This window comes from Rhynchophorus ferrugineus, unplaced genomic scaffold (genome assembly GCF_030347505.1).
Source record: "Rhynchophorus ferrugineus isolate W39M unplaced genomic scaffold, kcgeb_rfMv2 rfM6, whole genome shotgun sequence".
In the NCBI taxonomy this organism is placed as follows: domain Eukaryota; kingdom Metazoa; phylum Arthropoda; class Insecta; order Coleoptera; family Curculionidae; genus Rhynchophorus; species Rhynchophorus ferrugineus.
In genome coordinates this window covers 45353122-45373143 of record NW_027472585.1, presented here as the reverse complement: position 1 = coordinate 45373143, position 20022 = coordinate 45353122, and the positions used below count along the sequence as shown (strand labels likewise).

At 34.3% G+C, this 20022-nt stretch overlaps 2 protein-coding genes across 2 annotated transcripts; one reads left to right on the top strand and one right to left on the bottom strand.

The window, feature by feature from the left end:
* Window positions 1-188: 188 nt before the first annotated feature.
* Sf3b3 (Splicing factor 3b subunit 3) lies at window positions 189-15020 on the top strand. Its single transcript, XM_076407785.1, has 14 exons — window positions 189-373; window positions 1329-2406; window positions 2702-2963; window positions 3216-3288; window positions 3756-3907; window positions 3964-4116; window positions 6469-6838; window positions 8162-8406; window positions 8894-9019; window positions 9247-9581; window positions 11039-11204; window positions 11376-11674; window positions 14358-14619; window positions 14808-15020. Exons 2-14 carry the CDS (start codon window positions 1340-1342, stop codon window positions 14946-14948), a joined length of 3651 nt encoding a protein of 1216 aa, XP_076263900.1. The 5' UTR covers window positions 189-373; window positions 1329-1339; the 3' UTR covers window positions 14949-15020.
* Window positions 15021-15800: 780 nt separating this feature from the next.
* LOC143198913 (uncharacterized) lies at window positions 15801-17259 on the bottom strand. Its single transcript, XM_076408533.1, has one exon. The coding sequence runs from the start codon at window positions 17198-17200 to the stop codon at window positions 15890-15892; it is 1311 nt and encodes a 436-aa protein (XP_076264648.1). The 5' UTR covers window positions 17201-17259; the 3' UTR covers window positions 15801-15889.
* Window positions 17260-20022: the final 2763 nt, after the last annotated feature.

Sequence of the window (20022 nt, the reverse complement as noted above, 5' to 3'; positions counted from 1 at the left end):
TAACAAATGTTAATTTGTTTTTTTGGAAGATAAAGTTCAAAATACTCAACAATATAGAAAAATCTAACATCATATATTAACATATGGTCATATTCATATATTAAATCAGTTTAATAGGATGAAAGGAAATTTGACGTGGCGCCAAAGAAAACATTATTTCCGGTCATGTGATATCCCCAACCAATAGCTTTTTGAAATTGTTGTGAAGCAACCAATAAGATGGTCCATTTTGAAAGCGACGCTCGATGGAGCCACTACTCATTTGTAGGTTAGGCTCTGTGCCGGTCTGTTATTCTGAGTTAAAATGTCGGGATTTTAAGCTAGATGAGAAATCTTGATATATTTCGATTGTGAATGTTCATCGGCTAAAGCGGTAAGACTTTTATATATAATTTTGTTGAGATGGTTTTATTGCACGTTATATTTTTCCCCATCATCCTCTCAAATTGTATTTAGCACTAGGTATCTCCTACTTGTGCTTTGTTATGTACCTGTAGGTCGAATATGTGCGAAATAACGATGGTATATCATCGTTGGAATGTACAAAAACTAACTATATTCCTGGTTTTAATACCTTACATATTTTTTTAATGTTTAAGTAGTATTTTCATGTTAAAGTGGTATAGAATTATCTATTTTAATACTGTTAAGTATTACTCAAGTACACACTGATACGTAAAATTACGGGTTTGTTTTATTTTTCATTGTTATTGAATTTTCGTATAATTTAAATGGTCACGTGGCGATTTTTAGACTTCAAACTATATCAAGTTAAAATTATTTACTGTTCGTGAATTTTTAGAATATTTTTTGATCTTTAACAACTGACTTGGAAATTATTATCTTTTTATAAGGAAAATCCATGTTAAAATGCTTTAGGATTTATACTTTATAAATTATGTGGTGTGAAGTCCACTTATTTTTGAAAATATACTTTCCCATTGTATATGTTAAGAGTTACATAAATTTCATTATAGTACTATTCGCTTTAACACAAAATTCTTTACAATCTCTGTACCTTTCACGGAATGGACGGTATAACGGAAATGACAACCAAAAACTCGAAAATGGTAAAAAAACCGCAACATTTTTCGATTATATGTACAAAAAAAAGTGCCAACATATTTTATCTCGTGGATAAAGACTATCAAAATATGTAATTTTTTGGGTAAAAGTAAAGAAAATCAATGTTAAATTGCTTTAGAATTTATATTTTCTAAATTATATGGCATAAATAAAAATCCACAATTTTTTTATCATATTTAAGTATGATAATATTGAGTATATATTCTTTTAATCTTATTTTATTTTTATTTATTTATTTTCAGATATACTTAACATGCATCTATACAATTTGACTTTACAAAGGGCTACGGCCATTACTCATGCCATACATGGCAATTTTTCTGGAACAAAAGTACAAGAAATCGTCATTGCACGTGGCAAAAGTATCGAATTACTGCGCCCCGATCCAAACACCGGGAAAGTTCACACAATCCTAACAGTCGAAATATTTGGCATTGTTAGGTCCATGATGCCCTTTAGATTAACCGAGGACACCAAAGATTATATAATTGTAGGATCAGACAGCGGGAGAATAGTCGCACTAGCGTACAATCCCCAGAAAAATATTTTCGTTAAGGAACATAGAGAGACGTTTGGTAAAAGCGGCTGTCGTCGTATAGTACCTGGTCAATATTTAGCCACAGATCCTAGGGGTAGAGCTTTGCTGCTGGGGGCCATCGAAAAGCAGAAACTTGCCTATATCTTGAACAGATATGAGCACACTCGTTTGACTATTTCTTCTCCATTGGAGGCCCCCAAGAGCAACACCTTGGTGTATCACATGGTTGGTGTTGATGTAGGTTATTATAACCCGATGTTTGCGTGTCTTGAAATCGATTATGAAGAAGCAGACTCTGATCCTACGGGCGAGGCAGCCCAGAAAACTCAACAGACATTAACATTCTACGAACTAGATTTAAGTTTGAATTATGTAGTGAGAAAATATTCAGAACCGCTTGAAGAGCACGCGAATTTTCTCATAACCGTTCCGGGAGGCGACGACGGTCCCTCGGGAGTCTTGGTGTGCTCCGAGAATTATTTGACGTACAAGAACTTGGGTGACCAGCATGATATTCGTTGTCCCATACCACGGCGTCGCAATGATTTAGATGATCCCGAACGGGGCATGATCTTCGTGTGTTCTGCGACTCACAAAACCAAGTCGATGTTCTTTTTTTTGGCCCAAACCGAGCAAGGAGACATCTTTAAAATCACTCTGGAAACGGATGGGGACATGGTCAATGAAATTAAACTGAAATATTTCGATACCGTTCCCGTAGCAACTGCTATGTGCGTTTTGAAGACTGGATTTTTGTTTGTGGCCTGTGAATTCGGTAATCAGTAAGTATATATTTTTTAAATATATTGCGCCCTTTTTTAATCATTAATCAATACAGACAAAAATCATTTTTACACAAATAGGAAAATACTAACAAAATTCTGTATAATTATGTATCTCAACAGTCCTGTTAGTTAAATAACATTTTTTAAAATTGTACGTGATGACCATACATCTTGCTTTCTGATCATATCATGACAGAATTAACTTCCTTGGATGTCTGAGGCAATATTTGATTATCGGAAGTTTATATTTACTTTTGGATTTTTTTTCTTATGATGCGGTGTTATTTTTCAGTTACCTTTATCAGATTGCCCATTTGGGCGATGACGACGATGAACTGGAATTTAGTTCCGCCATGCCACTGGAAGAGGGCGACACATTTTTCTTTGCACCTAGACCATTGCGTAACCTTGTTTTGGTTGATGAAGTTGAAAGTCTTTCTCCGATTCTTTCCTGTAAAGTCGCCGATTTAGCTGGTGAAGATACCCCACAACTTTACATGTTATGCGGGCGTGGTCCGAGATCGTCGTTACGAGTGTTGAGACATGGTTTGGAGGTATGTGGACATTTTTGTATTTATTATACAGTCATATTAGTTTGAATCATTAGGATAATTTTTCCCTTTCATTAAACTAAAATTAAATAATTAACAATATCCGATTGATGTGATGAACGTATGGCAGGCTCCCTCTACTGAGGTTACCCAAATAATTTACTGCTGAGTATACTGCCAACTGAAGTTTTTAATAAATTAAATACGCGCCGAATCGGTGATTTACATATTTTATATTGAGCAAAAATATTCCAGGTATCAGAGATGGCTGTGTCCGAACTACCAAGTAATCCGAATGCCGTTTGGACAGTTAAAAATAGAAGTGATGGTAAGTTATTAATATCAGTTTTGTATGTAGGTGTTACCAAAGAATAGTGCAATAGTTGTTCTTGCTTAGAAACATGTATATGTAGAGATATAGATAGAATAATCGATTTTGTACACAATTTCGCTATGTCATATGTACATTTTTCTTTGTAATATCTACATGAATGTTTTGTATATAAAAACATTTTTACTAAGGCCTGGATGTTGAGAAATATTTATCAACACCAGTGCTTTTTTATTTCAGATACCGCCCGAGTGTTAGCGAGCGCCCCGTCAAGGTAAGTTCGTGACACCAAAATCAAAAAAAGGACTTCTACGGTACAGACATTTATTATGATGAAATTTTTGTCCGTGTTTCACCTGAATCGTTGTGATTATTCTTACAAAACTGATAACGAAGCTAAAAACCAAACCGTACCTCCCGCTGTTGTACACGTTTATCTGATTTTATTTGGGGTTTTGTTTCAGATGAGTTTGATGCTTATATCATTGTGTCGTTTATGAACGCGACCTTGGTACTGTCGATCGGCGAAACTGTTGAGGAGGTTACCGACAGTGGTTTCCAGGGTACCACGCCTACTTTGGCGTGCGCTACTCTAGCGAACGATGCGTTAGTTCAGGTTGGTTGTTTTGGCGTGTTTTTAGAATTTGTGATTATAATGTCGGATAATTGCAGATTTACCCGGAGGGTATGCGTCATATCGGCCCCGATAAGAGGGTGAATCAGTGGAAGGATGGCAAGAAAACTATCGTGAAGTGTGCTGTTAACCAGCGCCAAGTTGTACTGGCTTTAACGGGCGGTGAATTGGTGTTCTTCGAGTTGGATCCTGTAAGTACCATCACTACATAGTATAAAACAAAGTCGCCTTTTCTGTCCCTATATCCCTATGTGCGCTTAAATCTTTAAAACTACGCAACGGATTTTGATGCGGTTTTTTTCAATAGATAGAGTGATTCAAGAGGAAGGTTTATATGTATAATACATGCATAATATACTAAGGCAACATTGCTAATTTTAGAGGTTTCTAACGTGATGTCGTAAATTAACCTATTTTTTTAGGCTTATTTAGCAATTAGCAAAAACGCTGCCTAACCCTACGAGTTAGATCAAATTAATGTACTACAGTATTGTACACCATAAAAAGGTCTACAAAAAAGTCCGCGATGGTATATGTTTATCTTTTAGGGATAACCCACATTAACCATTTTTATTGTTTACTTTTTACGTGAGAAAATGGCTTATTTACGAAGCTATTTTAAGCAATACGGCATTAATCCTTATCGAATTAAGTACCTTAAATACAGTGTGCAATTAATATAGATCAATATGGTTCCTTACAGCATGTAAATTAAACAAATATTTTCGGAGATATTACAAATTTAAAATTTGCGTTTAAAAATGTGTAATGTAATAAAAATTGTATGAATTTAGATATTCCAAAGATAGCAGGAAATCTTCATAGTAAGTATAGGGGAAGAGGAATTGTTTTACTCCAAATTTAATGCGTGCAGGCCAAGGGCAGTAATGAATGAACCAAAAATACTGGATCGATTTTAATCATGTTTTCATTGAGTGACATAGGCATATATATTTTATGCCCGTGCAAAGTTGGAGCGGGCCGCTATGTTTTTTAGTTTACTAGTTTAATATATTTTAATTTCTCGCATTTCAACTAGTTTACTAGTACACTGAGGCATTTTTTTGTTCTATAGCATTAAATTAAACAGTTTTTTTGTCAAATTGTACCACTTAAACAAAAACAACTTTTTTTGTAATGTCTACCATTTTATCTTTATGATGAATTAAAGTACTAATATAAATAAAGGCAGTATAAAAGTATTAAATCATATTTACTTGTAACACTTAACTTTATTAAAAAAAAATAGTAATATATATTTACAAATAGACAATGAATCAAAATAGCTCAGGTTTAAGTGGTCAATAGAAAAAATGAACAATATATTCTGGAAGAAAATGACGAAATATGAACTTTTCCTTTTGGGAACAGCAGAATCCTCTTTCATTACGAACCCTCAGTAATCTTTTAACATTTCAATATCCTGATGAAAGCGTTCACCTTCTTTGTCACTGACCATTCCAAGAAATGTATTTTTAAAGAAATTCTGCACCCCCATCGTTTTAAATTTTTGTAATGAGCCATTCACCAAAAACTCTGCATTTTCAGCTTCAAATTTGCATAAAAATCTTTGAGTTATTTTTATATAAGTTTTCTTATCTGTAGGCCAATAAAAATGCCTTCTTTTAATTTAGCATCACTTTATTTTTTTTATTTATTTATTTTTTCTCATTTTCACGGAAAATTCCCATTATTGGAGGCAGTTCTTTACTTTCATTTTTGTTAATTGTTGAAAATAGTAAAACCCGCCATGGCCAACTTGTTTTCAGTAAAACAAGATGCTATTTTTCACATCAATGTAAGGTATTTTATCAAACTGGCTTTAAGGATTTGAAGTTTTGCACAATGTTTGCGACCTAACGCTTCTAATAATGAGAAATTCTATTACATTATTTTCATTAAAGCAAGATCAGGAGTACATGTCCATCTGTACAATATTAGATCTGTAACTAAAAAATTCAGTTTGAGCAAAGTACTAACAATTTGATATCTGGTACTAAAATAGCAGTGTTTTATATTTAGTCTTTATTAATTTAAGTACATTTTCTATGCATTTCTTGGAACATTATTTATGGATGTGCTGTGAATGTTACTTTAAGTTTACTTCATAGCTTTTCATGTATGCCTGAACTAGATCTTTTAGGTCTGTTTGTCAGTTGCTTTCCTTTATGTAATCAGTATATGTAACTTTGGACGCAGTTTGCCCAGTATATACAAGTTTTGCTGTAACAAAAGATATTAAAGTAACTTGTTAGATTAAATTCAGAAACAAAATAGGGTGCACACATTCCAACAAATAGTTCCACAGTAATTATGTAGTATCTGATCTAGAAATTAATTAGCTAAGCACAGTGTTATTATAACAAACTTATTCATAGTTCGTTGAGATATTACTGTGCGAAACTATTTCTTCTTGTCGCCTCCGATGCGTTATAATAGGGTATTGGAGTGAATCAAGAACGAAACACCCTTTTACTATCTATAAACCCTAATAATCACCAAAAATAACACTCAACTAAAACCGGTTCTTTGTTAATTTACAGACTAGTCAGCTGCACGAGTACAAGGAACGTAAGAGAATGAATTCCGATGTTCTGTGCATGGCTCTGGGAAGTGTCGCTTCTGGCGAACAGCGCTCGTCGTTTTTAGCCGTCGGACTGGCCGATAGTACCGTCCGGATTATATCTCTGGATCCGGCCGACAGTTTAGCCCACAGGGCCATGCAACCGCTGCCGGTGTGCGCGGAGTCTTTGTGCGTTGTCGAAATGGGCGCCGGTTCCGATTCCGAAGGTAACAGCGTCCAAGGAGGCAGCACACTCTACCTGAACATAGGGTTGCAGAACGGTGCCTTACTCAGGACGGTTCTGGACCCGATCACCGGCGATTTAACAGACACGAGAACAAGATACTTGGGTATGTGTAACGTTAATTTCTACTTTTGGGTTTTCGGGAATTTGGCTCCACAGTCCCAGCTCCACACTGCGATTATCTTAGTTGGATGTGGCGTTTTGTACTGTGGAAATTATAGTTATCATGTATTTTAACCTCTGTCTTATTTCATGTACAGTTGGATAATATATTGTAACAACATACTAATGATTAGCGTTGGGAACTATGGACCGAAACAAACTATAGATTGTTGTTGAATAACAGACTACTTTTTGCTGTCGACTGTTTCAGTCAACTATTTTTCGGACCTACTGGTTCTATTCGACTGTTTCAGTCAACAAACTATTGATTGTTGATGAGTAACAGACTACTTTTTGCTGTGGACTGTTTCAGTCAACTATTTTTTGGACCTACTGGTTCCATTCGACTTTTGTAACGTTCTAACTTTGTGCTTCTTCTTTACACCCAATCAAATATAAAATATAAAAGTTTAAATTTTACGTCATTCAAAATAAAACTGTTATTTTGAAGACCACAATTATCTCTTTCATTTTCTTTCCCAAAGGACGTTCATAATATATCTCCGTCTCACCTATGGTTGAAAAAAATTACCTTATATTAGAATGATGGAGAAATTGCTTTTACTTAATTAAAAACCATTTAATTTTATTACATTATGTCATTGATACTTTCCGAATATTAAAATCCCATTAAACATTTTTAAGATTATTCCATTCATTTTTCACACTACCATTTGTCAATTTAGAATTCAAAATTAACTGATCTGTACAAGACAGTGAATAAATAAATAATTATCTCCGTCCTTTCCTATCTCACAATTAGTACGAGAAGGAATTCGTACATCTCCGTCTGTTATCGCTGAGTAGAGGAACAGTCAAGTGTGCATTGGGCTGAAATTGTAATTATAATTTCCAGTCGCTAGTTTTTTTTACTATCGGCTAGTTCGACTGTTAGTTACTCGACCGTTTCTACTATTTTCAGTCGATAGTTCCCAACGCTTCTAATGATAAATTAGATGTGTTAAAAAGTGATCCACGTTTTTAGTCTTGGTGCGCTTTAATCAGCACACACTGAACTTGTTTTCTTATCATAACTTCATATCAGATATTCATTCATTTTGTCTAATGTTCCTTTTTTAAAATAAAGTTCATGATTTTTAAATATTTTCGTGGAATTCAATGAAAGATTTGAATTTTGGAAAACTTTGAAAGAATTCAACAAAAAGTAATGTAAAAAACGTGGATTGTTTATGCATCTAAAATTTTAACTAAAATCGTTAATGTAACTTTATTTAGCAATAAATAAATTATATTTTTTGTGTTTTAGGATCAAGACCCGTAAAATTATTTAAGATTCGCATGCAGAATTCCGAAGCAGTTTTGGCCGTGAGCAGTCGCTCGTGGTTGAGCTACTACTATCAAAGTCGTTTTTACCTTACACCACTCTCGTACGAAAGTTTAGAGTACGCCTCAGGATTCAGTTCTGAGCAATGCCCCGAAGGAATAGTCGCTATCTCGACGAATACCTTGAGGATCTTGGCTTTGGAAAAATTAGGCGCTGTGTTTAATCAGGTTAGTACGAAATGTTCAGTCATGAATAAGTGGAAATATTTCTATTAAGTCATTTCCCAAGTATAAGGAGCAAATAGTAGAATGAAACGGTTATTACTTATTAACCGTAATAGTAATTAATAAACATGGGTGTAATTTTCAACACTTTCAATTTGCATCAGAGTGCCAGAATGGAAATGCGCTTGTTTCTGAACCCATTTCAGATATTATGTAGATGTTGTGATCAACAGTGTGCAGTAACAGGAATAATGCCACATCAATGTCTATTTCTACACATAACAATTAAGGACATTCCCATTTTGGCTGTGTTGTTCAATAACATGACCTAAAAGAAAATGTCCTAAATAAAATACCCATGCTCATAGTACCAGTTATGATTAGTATTTCATTCTTGGGTTTCCCATGCATGTTACACACCCTTTGAAAGCTATCTTGTGTTTTTCGCAATAATAAAATGCGAAACAAGACTACATTTAATTTTTTTTAGATATCATTCCCACTCGAGTACACTCCAAGAAAATTTATTATTCATCCGGATACAAATCGTCTGTTCGTTCTGGAGACTGAGCACAACGCTTATACGGAGGAGACAAAGAAACAGAGGCGCTTACAGGTACAAAAATTGTTTCCCAATTCGTATTCGTCTTACTTCACAGACCAACATCCACTTGACCGAAATCTTAGGTCATTAGTGGCGTTTTGTACTGTGAATAGTAGTCGCTGTTTTCTGCTTTAAATGTTAACTCGATTGGACATTTAAGAAATCGAATATAAGCAACATGTGGATTGAAAACTAGACGTCCCGTGAATATTGGAAATAATGAAGTTACCGTGTTACAGATGGCTGAAGAAATGAAGGAAGCTGCCGGCGAGGACGAGCAGGAATTAGCGAAGGAAATGGCGGAGGCCTTCCTGAACGAAGACCTGCCGGAAAATGTGTTTTCAGCGCCGAAGGCCGGCCACGGAATGTGGGCTTCCACTTTAAAGATAATGGATCCCGTCCGTGGGAATGTACACAAATGCATCAGGTTGGAACAAAACGAAGCCGCGATGTCGCTGGCCTTGATTAAGTTCCACGGACAGCCCGAACATCAGTGGTTCCTGATAGTGGGGGTCGCCAAAGATTTCCAACTGAATCCTCGCATCTGCACCCAAGGATTTCTGGATACTTACAAGTAAGTTTTTTGGTTTTTGTTTATTACATGTAATTTAATGGACGTTCCCATTCTGATGTTTTCCTTTTGGTGAAGGCGTCGAAAGAAAACGTTCAATATAAATATCATGCTCATAGTACCGGGTGTGATGATTCTGTCACGTTTGGGTTTCCCATGCATGTAACAAGATATATTCTATTCTATATATATATATATATATATATATATATATATATATATATATATATATATATATATATATATATATATATATATATATATATTATCGGAAATAGCAGTGAAGTCACGTCATCTCATTTTATGACAACGTAGCAATATTGCCTGCAATACTATAATTTTTAGTTAATTATGTTTATATTAAAAAACCAGTGTTTTCATAAATTTAATCTGGAATAGATCATCAAGGTGTATAGACACATTCTCTTTGGCGAGTACTAAAATTATATTTTCTTTTTTTGAGATATTTTAGTCATAGTGCCCGTACTAATATTCAGTTCAGTGCAACACAATAAAACTATTTCCAACAAAAATCCCATCAGCAAATATTTAATAGTATCAATGTTGCGTACAGACCCGGCCAACGAATAAGATTCGTCGTTGGATACCGAACATTCGGTGGCCTTCGATGAAAAGTACACATTGCATTTGTTAGGAGCAAACGTTCGTTGGGCGTGAATCCGTATTTTTCAACGGCGGTGGCGATTATAGTGTATATACCTACCGTTCATACCGCATTTGTCGATTTCATTCATTTCTTTTCATGTTGTCGACACTTTACGGATTGCAAGCGAATGCGCCAACAAACCTTCGTTAGCGTGTCGTCAAACCGTCCATTAGGCACTTTGCTGCTAAGAACGGCCCCTATTACCTCGTTCCAGTTCTAAGTTGTTGATTAAAAACGTTATCTGTTTTTGACTGAATATTTATTGTGGGGAAATCATTTTTTTGACCGAAGGTTTAGTATACTGCAACAAACATTAATATTTTTTTGTCCGATATATCGATATTTTTCTCGGTGCCCGACACCCCTAATTTATTGACGTCGAAATTTTTAAGCGGAATAATCGCATACATTAAGCAGCGATTTGAAATTCATCAAAAAAAGGAAAAGCACCAAAATACATCTTATCACCAACTTTTTGAAGAATTTTGCAGACATTTGATAACAGGACGACTTTTGCAGGTTCATTTGGTTACATCTTTGAAAGTATCACACAGCATTGTATCACTTTTACACTAGAATAAAATGAAAAGGAAAATATAGTCTGGTATTAAGACGAATTTAAAAACTACAATAGGCAATACATTATACATCTTGATGACGTGACATCACTGCTATTTTGGATAGACCATATTTGTCTTAGAACCACAATGAAAAATTTTCGAGAGTTAAATCTTTTTTTAATGATTTTTATGAAGTTGGCATACATATATTTATAAGGATGTTTTTATTTTAGGGTAGATGTGATGTGCAGGGAATTGGAATTAGTTCATAGAACGCCAGTTGATGAAGTACCCATGGCATTGTGTGCTTACAATGGTAGGCTCTTGGCAGGCATCGGCAGGATGTTGAGATTGTATGACATGGGGAAGAAGAAATTATTAAGAAAATGCGAAAACAAAGTAAGTATTTTATGGCGTCGCTTTTTTCTTCGTTTTCTTTAAGATGATGAGAATATCACACTGTCTGATAACGAGATGAGAATCCTGCAGTTCTGATTTTTGTTTTATCGCTAAATTTTTTCTTACGGTTGTTTATCTTGTTATCAATTTTGGGTTTTTTTTTTCTCCCAGCACATTCCAAACGCCATCGTAAATATCCAAGCCATGGGCAAGAGGATATTCGTATCCGATATCCAGGAGTCAGTTTTTATGGTGAGATATAAAAGGGCGGAGAACCAGCTGATTATTTTCGCGGACGATACTCACCCGCGCTGGATCACCTGTACCACGGTGCTGGATTATGATTCGATAGCGACGGCCGATAAGTTCGGCAACATCGCGATCTTGAGACTGCCGCCGAATGTTAGCGATGACGTGGAAGAGGACCCGACCGGTCATAAAGCCCTCTGGGACAGAGGGTTGTTGAATGGGTGAGTTTTTGTTGTTTCTTTTCTTTTAGCATGTTTGTCGTGTATATAACCTGTGATATTTGAGAGGTTTCATTCTCGATATGAAACATCTTGATGCACACAGGAACAGAAATATGAAGTCCCGTGCGGACATGTGTTATTAGCTCGCAACGTAATATTTATGATATTGCCTGTGTGGTTAACATATATGCTCTGCTCCGTTTACTTCATAACACCTTTTTGCTGTTGTTTTGTGAGATCCCCGGTAAATTCTCGCCGTTTTATTGTTCAGTGAAGTCATTGTTAACTTTTATTAGCCAATATTTTCCATATTTGTAATCTATGCAAGTAAAATCCACATATTCTCAAAACTGTTTTTGTCAAATTAATTGTGGCACACTAGATTTTTTAAATTAATGGTATGACAAATTGATACAAGCTTTTGTCTCAAACATCATGGAATATAACAATTATGCGCTATTCATTTGTTACATTTTTTTTTTTGAAGCAAAGTCGTAGAAGATGTTTTATTGCTCATTGTTTTTGTGATTTATTTTTAAACTTTTCAATGCAGTGATTATTTTCAACTTGGGAATTAGTTAGAAAAACAATTGTTAGGCTAAGGAAAGAAAACAATATTGCAAATGAAATACAATTTATTTTCTCTCTTTGTGTAAATTAATGCACAAAGACGAGTTTGTTTATTTGATTGAATAATATGAAAATATATACAATGAACTATATTAAATCGATACATAATGGTGAAAGAATTATGAATTCGACGAAAATTACTTACTAAATCGTCTGTCCGATTTGATTTCCTCATCGGACCCAACTGATTATACACACGATATATAGGAATTCTACTGTTCTTGATTGTTTGACTTCCATTCGTGATACCTTTTCTTCTTAATTCTGATTAATCTCCGACAATGAAAACGATCCCAGTCACGCCAATAACCAGGCTGGGTAAGACCGGATGTCTTCTGGGATGAAGATGATGATGATTTTTAAGTTAGTCACTCGCCAGTCGGTAGGCTTAATGCCGAGGACCGTGGTTCGGACATGGCCCACGTTAAACTATAGATGCAGTCCAGATAAACCCCCAGTTGGTAAAAGTCATGATTAATCATTGACTCTCCTGATGTTCCTTTGTTCTTAGTTCCTTTTAATTATATTGCCAATTCTGATTCTCATTGCGATGCGTCATATTTTATCGTAAAAGTATCGTCTCTCGAATTCTTGGTGATGGTTGAGAAAAGTTGGTTCAAGAAACCTTTTTCTGTATCCCGATTCGTTCAGAATTTCGAGGAGGGAAGAGCTTCTCCAGCTAGTCTGACACTCTTCGTCTTGCCTTTGTACCTGAACCCCCCCATTATCCGGAGCACTCCACAACCAACGAGCTGATGGGACATCATTATTGTTAGACACGCGTTTTCATTTCTTATGTTGTCGTAGCTTCACCAGACCTTCGATACAATACGATAATTTATATTGTCTCAAGTCATAGTTATTTTGCCATATCATATATATTTCAAAAACCAGTTAACACGTTCGCTGTCGATCTGGGATCAAATACTTACCCTAGAAGCCGGCTACGTTTTTTCTGGTTACAACAATAAAATATTCCGAATAACGTTTTTTAACGTGTGTCCAGTCTAGATTTTAATATGTTTTGATAAAAATAATTTTTGTCACGCGCGAGCGCCTGGCGAATTAAAATGGACACAATAGGAAAATACTTTGTTGATTAGAAGATATAATTATATAGAATTATATATATATATATATATATATATATATATATATATATATATATATATATATATATATATATATATATATATATAATGGGTGAATTAACCACTAAATTAAAATAAAATATTCAACAGAAAAACGCGAAAAAATAACTAAGTAAATATTACTACAAACAAACAAAATATCTATTCAAGTAAATTCAGAAATCAATAGAAATAAATGAAGATCCACAAGCTAATACAAATTTTCACTAAAACTCACAAAATAAATAAAAACCCTATTCAGATAAATCATCATTCATAACTAATTTTTACGCAGTCTAAACAGTAACCAGAATATCCAGGACATGCACTGCATACATAAATAGTGTCTTTTCTTTTTTTTTGTAATTACATTGCTTTCTCATTACCTTTCCTGATTTCTTCTTTCGTATTTTCAAAACATGTTCGCCGATAACCGCTCTGGAAATAGGTTTGGACGGAGCCTTTAGTTACCTTTTTTTTACAGACAAACGAAAGTCGTAAATTGGAATACGATTGCCTGAATATTTATTGTAAAGTTAGCGGCACGTTTCATTTCTATTTTTCCACTTTCTGGACGAGAGGGCCCTGACATATCGATATTTTTTCCCGCCATGTAAAATTCTGTAATATATATGAATCAAAAAGAAAAAATCGAAACCAAGCACTTAAATGACTTAATATGTTTTAATAAATTAGATCCCTAAACTATGCAAAGGAAAAAACATTACAATTTTCGTAAAAAGTCTTTATTTACTAATATATTTAACTTAAAATGTTCTTTATATTTTGGAGAAGTAATACACATTGTACTTCAAGTTTAACCATTAGTAAACGGCGCGAATTTCTAGTTGATTTCAACAAAATTAACTATGTATATCTAAATACACGCATTGCTATTTAGCTAATTGATGAATCTGTTACAGGGCTTCACAAAAAGCCGAAACAATAGCGACCTTCCATGTTGGCGAGACAGTGACTTCCTTACAGAAAGCCACGTTAATCCCAGGAGGCAGTGAATCCTTGATATACACTACGTGCTCGGGGACGGTCGGAGTGCTAGTTCCGTTCACCTCGCACGAAGATCACGATTTCTTCCAGCATTTGGAGATGCACATGAGAAGCACAAATGAACCGTTATGTTGCCGGGATCATCTGGCGTTCAGAAGTTATTATTTCCCCGTGAAGGTTCGTTTCTGGTTAATAATTACCCGTAATTTTTCTCATAATATAATATATAATGATGTAATTTCTTCACATGCTAGACTTATGAATTAAATTTGATTAAAATATTATGTATCTGACCTTAATACTGTATGAAAAAAAATTAATAATGGTTATTTTTGGGCGGAGCTAAACGGTATTGTTTGTTTCAGAACGTCATAGACGGCGACTTGTGCGAACAATACAACTCGATGGAACCGGCGAAACAGAAGAGCATCGCGGGAGATCTGGACCGCAGCCCTGCGGAAGTCTCAAAGAAGTTGGAAGATATCCGAACGCGTTACGCGTTTTGAGTTGATTTTAAAGTTATTTCGGAAATTTCTTTGGTATTTTTTTATTTATAATAAACGCTTTAATATGTTTAATGTGTTGTTTTAATTACGTAACCCTTGCTGGAATGAAACGTGGCAATCAGTAATCCCAGTTGGAACAGTTCCTTTTTGTTTTTTTTAATAACTGGTTGGGGAAAAAGTAATTTCAGATTCTTTTCAATTTCAAAGTTTACTTGAAATAGGGGTAAAAACAGACAGTTTTCTAAGCACTACATGCACCTTTCTAGGCGATGATCTTTTGCAATTTTTTAGAAAATAAGATTTCTGATCAAAAAACTGAATTGGATAGTGATTTTTACAAATCTCTTAAAACCAAATTCACACCGTTATGAACGAGAGATTTTATAATAAATGTCTTAATGTGTTTAGTTGCATAACTCAATTCTTTTTTAATGAACACCTGGGGGAAAGGTAATTTCGCTTCTTTTGAATTTCAAACAGTATTTGATGATGGCGTGCAGTAAAAGTCCTCCCCCGGTTCGTCGACAATGTTTTTGTTCGTGTTTTTTACAAGTAAAGTTTTTTTTAAATAAGATCTGATATGTCTTAGATACCAAATAGTTGAACAGAAAATATGTCGTGATCGATGAGCTTTTGTCATTTTTCTAATAAAATCATAATTATCAGTGCAGAATTAAAACAAATGATTTTCACAGGTCCCTTTGGAAACTAGCTTTACACCGTTAAGAGTGAAACTTTCGATGGTCTATTTCATTCGAACTATTGCTTTCTAGCGACCATACTTACAAAAACAAAAAGTACATGTTGAGGAATAATATGTAACGATAATAATGATGAAAGAAAAAACTGTAATAAATATACATATTTATTATTATAATATATCAAAAACAACACAAAATGATTCATTTTTAATTATTAAGTCTTTATACAATTCATATGCATTATAATGTATTGGGTTTTAATTGAGGAATAGCTTCAAACCACCATGGCTTTCCATCATAATCGTCAAAGTTGTATCCTGGATAATTAATCCCCGGTGGATACGTAACATCTTTTAACACTTTACATTTATTATTTACACATATCTGATCAGACTTACAATGGAGATTAATATAACATTCAACTCTTTTACAAGCACCGGTAATATCGAGCGGATGATTCTTAGTACCCTCGGGACAAGCACATTTGAAGCGGCCCCTATCAAGTGTACAATTACTAGTTTCGTGACACAATTTCGTACAGGGACTCAAACAGTGTCCCGCCTTGCAAATTCCTTTAACAGGACAATCGCTATGTCTCGTACACATACCCTGTTTCGAACTTAACAATTCCCTAGTACTATTTTTACATATCGTGACAGTGTTGGATTCGGCTTTGGTTACTTCTAGGTTATAGTTCAGCGCCGTCATCGTGCTCCATAACTTCGACAACTGATCGCAGAACCACGGGTTCGGGTAAATGTTGATTTTATCGGCGTTGATGTTCTCCACGTACTTGGGCACCCTGCTGAACTGATTGGAGCCGATTCGAAATATCTTAACGGAATTTATGTCGACGTAATCCAGATCGTAGAGATTGTTGTCGGTGAGGTCGAGGGTGTCTAACGGATACAGGAAGTTGATCGCTATATTTTCGATCCTGTTCTTGCTGAGATCCACTTTGGTTAGATTGTTGAAGTTTATGGAATTTAAAGCGATTCTCTTCAGTTTGTTATAGGAGAGGCTTAAGGTAACGATCGATTTTGACAGCTGGTTAATGGGAACCGTTAGTAACAAGTTCTTACTGAGGTCTAGTTCTTTCAAATTACGTATACCCTCGAAAGCTTTCGGATCGATGTATAACATGTTGTTCCAGCTTAGATCCAGTGTTTCGGTAGATACGTTGTTAAAAACGTATTGACGAACCTCGCTTATACCGTTGTAAGCTAACCGGATACTTTTTAAATTCGGTAGGTTTATGAAAGCACCAGTGGCCAACACCCTAATTTGACTGTTAACTCCATAGATATGTTCTAGGGTGTCGACTTTATAAAAAGCACATGTTGGTATAATTATAGTTTCTTGAATTTTAACCACACGAGGTGATGATATAACTTTAAAATTACCATTCCACACATGCAGGCAGAAACTCGATAAGATATCGGCACACACTTCCACGGGAAATCTATAAAATTTGTATTGGTTGTCGGGAACACAGTTTGGCGTAAAACACAACACGTTAGTTAAAAACGAAAATACAAGCAACAACAACATATCGACTAAAAACTCTTTGACTAACAAGATACGTTGTTTATAACGATATTCTGCTACCTTGAATATAATTTACACTAGTCCAGTTAAGTTTGCAAAGTTAAACCTGAAAAACAGACATAATAATATAATGACTCTCTGGAATAGTGGCAGTCAGGCAAAGATTGACTTCATCAAAACTGGTTTTCTTGTTATAAAAATAACAAGTGGTTTATTCACATGAATTCATGATTTTATGTACATACAGTAATACAACATTTTTATCTGTGGTAAATAATTTGTATGTTTTTAATTAAAAAACGTCTTGGAATTACCGCCATAGTCGTATCGTTGTTTTTTTTAGATGAAATCTTAATATATTTTATTTGATTAAATGATTTGTGTTTATATTATTCTTTTATTATAATATTAGTATAATTATCATATTTTCTAAACCTATCTAATACCTAACTGATAGACGAAATCAAAAATATGTATATTATTTTCGTATGAGGTTTATAAAATATGGGCAAAGCGTTGGGAACTATCGACTGAAAACAGTCGAAACAGTCGATAGTCGCAAAACAGACGAAACGGTCGATAATCAGAAAACTTGCGACTGAAAGTAGTAATTACTATTTAAAATAGTAATTACCATTTTCAGTCATATGAACGGTTCGACTGTTTTACCAATTCCTGATGTCAGACGAAGTTATACGAACCCATTCCTATACAAATTGTGAGAGAGGAAAGGACGGAAATAATTGCTTGGAGCAGTTAATTTTATATGTGCTTATATTTCCCAATTGCTTATATTCCGGTAGTATAAACCAGAGGGAGATGTACATATTCCTTCACGTACTAACTTAAAAAAAAGGAAAAACAATTACTGAATACTATTAACATTCAATTAATAATTTCATTTTAAACGAAGTAGAATTACTTTTATGTTTGAATGTTCTGTGGATCCGTAAAAATGAATGAAATTTTTCTATGGAATGGAATAATACCCCCCAAATGTTTTATAGTATTTTAATATGTTAATTGCTATTTTAAAATAATATACTATAATAAATATAGAAAATACAATAGAACTTAAACAAAACCTAAGAACTAAAAATTTACAATAACCATAAAAACTAAATAATAATTAAACATATACCTAATCATAGAAAAAAAACTAATTCATGATATAATTAAAAATGATCGCACAATAATTACTAGAGCTTTTTTAAATAAAGTACATGCTTTATTTATTGTCGAAGGGAAATATTTTTTTATAAAAAATCGAGAGAGTAATGGAAATATTGCCATAAAAATAGTAAAAAGTATTTTACTATTTATCATACACAATTTTAATCTTTTTATCCTATTACATTAACAATCTTAAAAAATATCGTTTTAAAATGCTACTATATTATTATACAATATATTGTTATTTACAAGCAAACTACCCAAAAATCATAGAACTATATATATTACAAATAAATCATGTAAGCATAAATTGGGTGCATTATTGTCAAGGTCACGGCTAGAACGTCAGAGCCAGAACGTTAAAAATCGGTCAAATGAAACTAGTAGAACGAAAAATAGTAACTAAAAGTACACGACTGAAACAGTCGATAGTAAATAATAACAAAATCAGTTGGATCGAAAATAACGACTGAAAACAGTAGACTGAAACAGTCACTGGTAAAAATTAGTAGAATCAGTCGAACCAAAAATAGCGAATGAAACAGTCGATAGTCGATTTCAGTCGATAGTTCCCAACACTAGACAGATTGTATACAATTTTCAACAGGTAGTTAATAACTAATAATTTAAAATTAGTTAAAAAAATTAATATTCCATTAAATAATATGTGGTTAAGGAAATTAAGTGGTATTATGAAATATCAAATACTTGCAAATAACAATGTTTCCTAACGTGTGTAAACATCTGCAAACTGTCTTCGAGCTTTTTTGGTCATCCTGTCTACTTTTCATCAGAATCATCATAGGTCACTAAAAGTATTTGATGTTAAAACGTAAACCATTCAATACATAACCCTAAATTTAACAAATAAGAAACATAACAGGCAGCTTTGTTGTCGCAGTGGTGAAGGCGACAGGACGGTCCACCTACTGTTGCGATAGTCGCGGGTTCGAATCCTGCTGAGGTATGGTACTAAATTTATGTTTGTGGTTGTCCTAGACAAGAATGTAAAATCCCACAAGGAAAATGATACCAGTCACGCCAGAAACCAGGCTGGTTAACACCGGGTGTTTTCTGGGATGATTTCTAAGTTGGTCACTCTCCAATCGGTAGGCTTAATGCCGAGGACTGTGGTTCGGAGCCCACGTTAAATGGTAGGGACAGTCCAGGTAAACCCTCGTTGGTAAAAAGGAGATTTTAAAGTATACAAAAAAGGAACATAACCAAACTTATACTATCTAAATGCACAAGCACAGGACGAATCATATGATTAGTTCATATTGGATCATACGTTATTATCGTAAGCTTCGTTTTCCGAGCGATATCAAACAAGGACAAATTGATAGACAACCCAAAATACCGCGCAAGAAGTTTGTATGTTCTCTGACACTTAACAGTTTAATTGGTGCATTTAAATTATCGACCAACATTATTAGCTCATGAAGATATTTTAACCTAAACGGTTTTTTTGTAAAATAGCCGTTCAAGACATAAAAACAGTTTAAAAAAAATTAAAAAAACAAGTTTATTCGTAATGCACATGCACAGGACAAACCAAACATATGCTAGGTGTCGTTTAAGCTAATCCTTGTTCTCCTTAAGATAAGAACTATCTAACAGTCTGAGTTATAGGCAACTCGAAACAAAATCTA

Excerpts from the sequence above, each read along its gene's own strand:
- Sf3b3 (XM_076407785.1), top strand. The coding sequence starts at position 1,340 with ATGCATCTATACAATTTGACTTTACAAAGGGCTACGGCCATTACTCAT. Across the intron at positions 2,964-3,215 it reads TGTTGAGACATGGTTTGGAG|GTATCAGAGATGGCTGTGTC; the intron begins GTATGTGGACAT and ends AAAATATTCCAG. Across the intron at positions 6,839-8,161 it reads CACGAGAACAAGATACTTGG|GATCAAGACCCGTAAAATTA; the intron begins GTATGTGTAACG and ends TTTGTGTTTTAG.
- LOC143198913 (XM_076408533.1), bottom strand. The coding sequence starts at position 17,200 with ATGTTGTTGTTGCTTGTATTTTCGTTTTTAACTAACGTGTTGTGTTTT.